The sequence below is a fragment of the Pundamilia nyererei genome, unplaced genomic scaffold (assembly GCF_000239375.1).
Source record: "Pundamilia nyererei isolate P.nyererei 1_Seehausen unplaced genomic scaffold, PunNye1.0 scaffold02471, whole genome shotgun sequence".
Taxonomy (NCBI): Eukaryota; Metazoa; Chordata; class Actinopteri; order Cichliformes; family Cichlidae; genus Pundamilia; species Pundamilia nyererei.
Genome location: NW_005189872.1, coordinates 2,739 through 4,937, shown reverse-complemented (window position 1 = coordinate 4,937; position 2,199 = coordinate 2,739). Strand labels below are relative to the sequence as shown.

Here is a 2,199-nt window from a genome sequence, read left to right as displayed (position 1 = left end):
CTCCACTTCTTCCCGTTTCCGTCAAGTCTGCCAACCGTCTAAATGTGGAGAAAGACCGCTCAAATGTGGGGAGGGGCTTTGACGTCATGCTCCGAATGCAGAGAAGGTGGCCATATTCACTGATGTCACTCCATTACATTTTACTTGGAAATATCAACTAATTAAGCCAATGAATTGGTTTAGTGAATATTACTTGGATCGAATGATTCAATTTACATACAAAACTGAGGACACATAATTACAAACAATCCCCAAGTAATGCACTACAAGAAAAAATGCTATTTTAAAGTAATAGCACTGAATTTCTATTTTTTTGTAAAATTTATATAGCTAATTGAAATAATAATTACAGGGCCAAAAAAAACTTTATTCAGTGTATATATTTTTTTTTAATAACAGAAACAAGCAACTCTCCCAGGTCAGAGAGCTTCTGGAGAAGATTAATACCATGGTTCAGAGAAATGGAGGAGGATACTACGCCAATGCAATGTTCAGAGAAGCTCAGAGAGTCATGAAAAAAATAGAAGCCAACCTCTGGATTGTTCTTGATGGGAAAACCAGAGTTGGAAAGAGTGCAGCAGGAAACAGCATCTTGAGAGGAAAAGTATTTCAATCAACAGCTTCCTCTTCCTCTGAAACATCAGAGTGTCAGAAGGAAACGTCTCTCTTTGAAGGTAAAACAGTGGCTGTAATTGATACTCCAGGTCTGTATGAAACTAAACTAACTAAAGAGGAGGTGAAGAGAGAGATTGTTAGATGCATCTCCTCTGCTGCTCCTGGTCCTCATGTGTTCCTGGATGTGATCCAACCAAACAGATTCACCAAAGAAGAACAAGAAACTGTGAAAATCATTCAGAAGATATTTGGTGAACAAGCAGCTGATTACACAATGGCCTTGGTAATCCATGAAGATGATGAGAATAAAGACACCATAGAAGAAGCAATTAAACATCCAGATCTCAAAGACTTTATCAGCCAGTGCCATGGAGGATACCATGTTTTTAACAGCAGAAACAAGGATCGCTCTGAGGTCAGAGAGCTGCTGAAGAAAATCAACACAATGATTAAGAAAAATGGAGGATACTGCTACATCAACAAAATGTTTGAAAAGGTGGAGAAAGCCATAAAAACAGAGATGGAACGACCAGAAAGAAAACCCAGAGATGTCAGCCGAAGAAGCAAAATACAAAGCAGAAAGAAGGAAAGAGTTTACTCAGGGGAACTGGGATGACATTATTGCTGGAGCTGCTGCTGGTATTGGTGCTGGAATTGGCATTGAAGTAGCTATTGGAACAAGTGCTGGAGCAATCGGGGCACCAGTGGGGGCTGCAGTAGGAGCTGGAGTTGGAGCTGCTGTGGGAGTTTGAGTTCGTTTCACAGTAAAAGCTGTAACTTTGAAAATGAAGTTAATTGATTGTGTACACTAATACTCAGTGAAAATCAGCATTTATCAGCAGCTGGATAAAACTCAATTAACAAGACAATAGATGAAAAATAATAACAGTACCATTCACCTATTTATTTGAGTATGTATTAGAAAGAGAAAAAAATGACACCCAGAGAGAGAGACAACATAGGTTAACAATAAGGTTCTCTGGGACAACTGAGTTATTGTTGCTCCAACTGCTCCTAAAGTTGGCATTGGAATTGCAGTGCATCTTACTCCCAGTGCTAAAGATGCCAAATTTCAATTTAAGAGCATTTTGAAATAATTAAATGAGTAAGTCATATATGGGCAGTTTCAATGGGCCATTACTTTGAAAGACAAAATCAGAATTCCTTGAAATTGATATGTTGTCACTGTGGGGTTGGATACTGTTGATCTAACCTGGATTTATCCTGTTGAAACAGGAATTTTCAATTTAAGAGCATTTTGAAATCGTCCCAAGAGTAAGTCAGATATGGGCAATTTGAAAAGGCTTTTATTTTGGAAAGCAAAATCAGCCTGACTTGAAATTGATATGGTATCACTTTGGGGTTGTATACTGTTGATCTAAAGTGGAATTACCCTGTGGAATTTTTCTTTTTAGAGAAATCAGAATTAATTGAAAGATCATTTCCCGTATGGGCAATTTGAAAGGGTTATTTTTTGAAAGACAAAATCAGAACGACTTGAGATTAACATGGTATCACTGTGGGATGGAATAGTAATTAGTAATTATTCTGTGGAAACAGCAACGTGAATTTTTATGTATATAT

The 2,199-nt window shown here is 37.6% G+C and overlaps 1 protein-coding gene across 1 annotated transcript; it reads left to right on the top strand.

The window, feature by feature from the left end:
• Nucleotides 1-448: 448 nt before the first annotated feature.
• LOC102209359 (GTPase IMAP family member 4-like) lies at nt 449-1,231 on the top strand. The gene has a single exon (XM_005755678.1). It carries the CDS (start codon nt 449-451, stop codon nt 1,229-1,231), a length of 783 nt encoding a protein of 260 aa, XP_005755735.1.
• The last annotated feature ends 968 nt before the right edge of the window (nt 1,232-2,199 follow it).

Bases quoted from the DNA above. Each gene is read 5' to 3' on its own strand.
- LOC102209359 (XM_005755678.1), top strand. From the start codon at position 449: ATGGTTCAGAGAAATGGAGGAGGATACTACGCCAATGCAATGTTCAGA.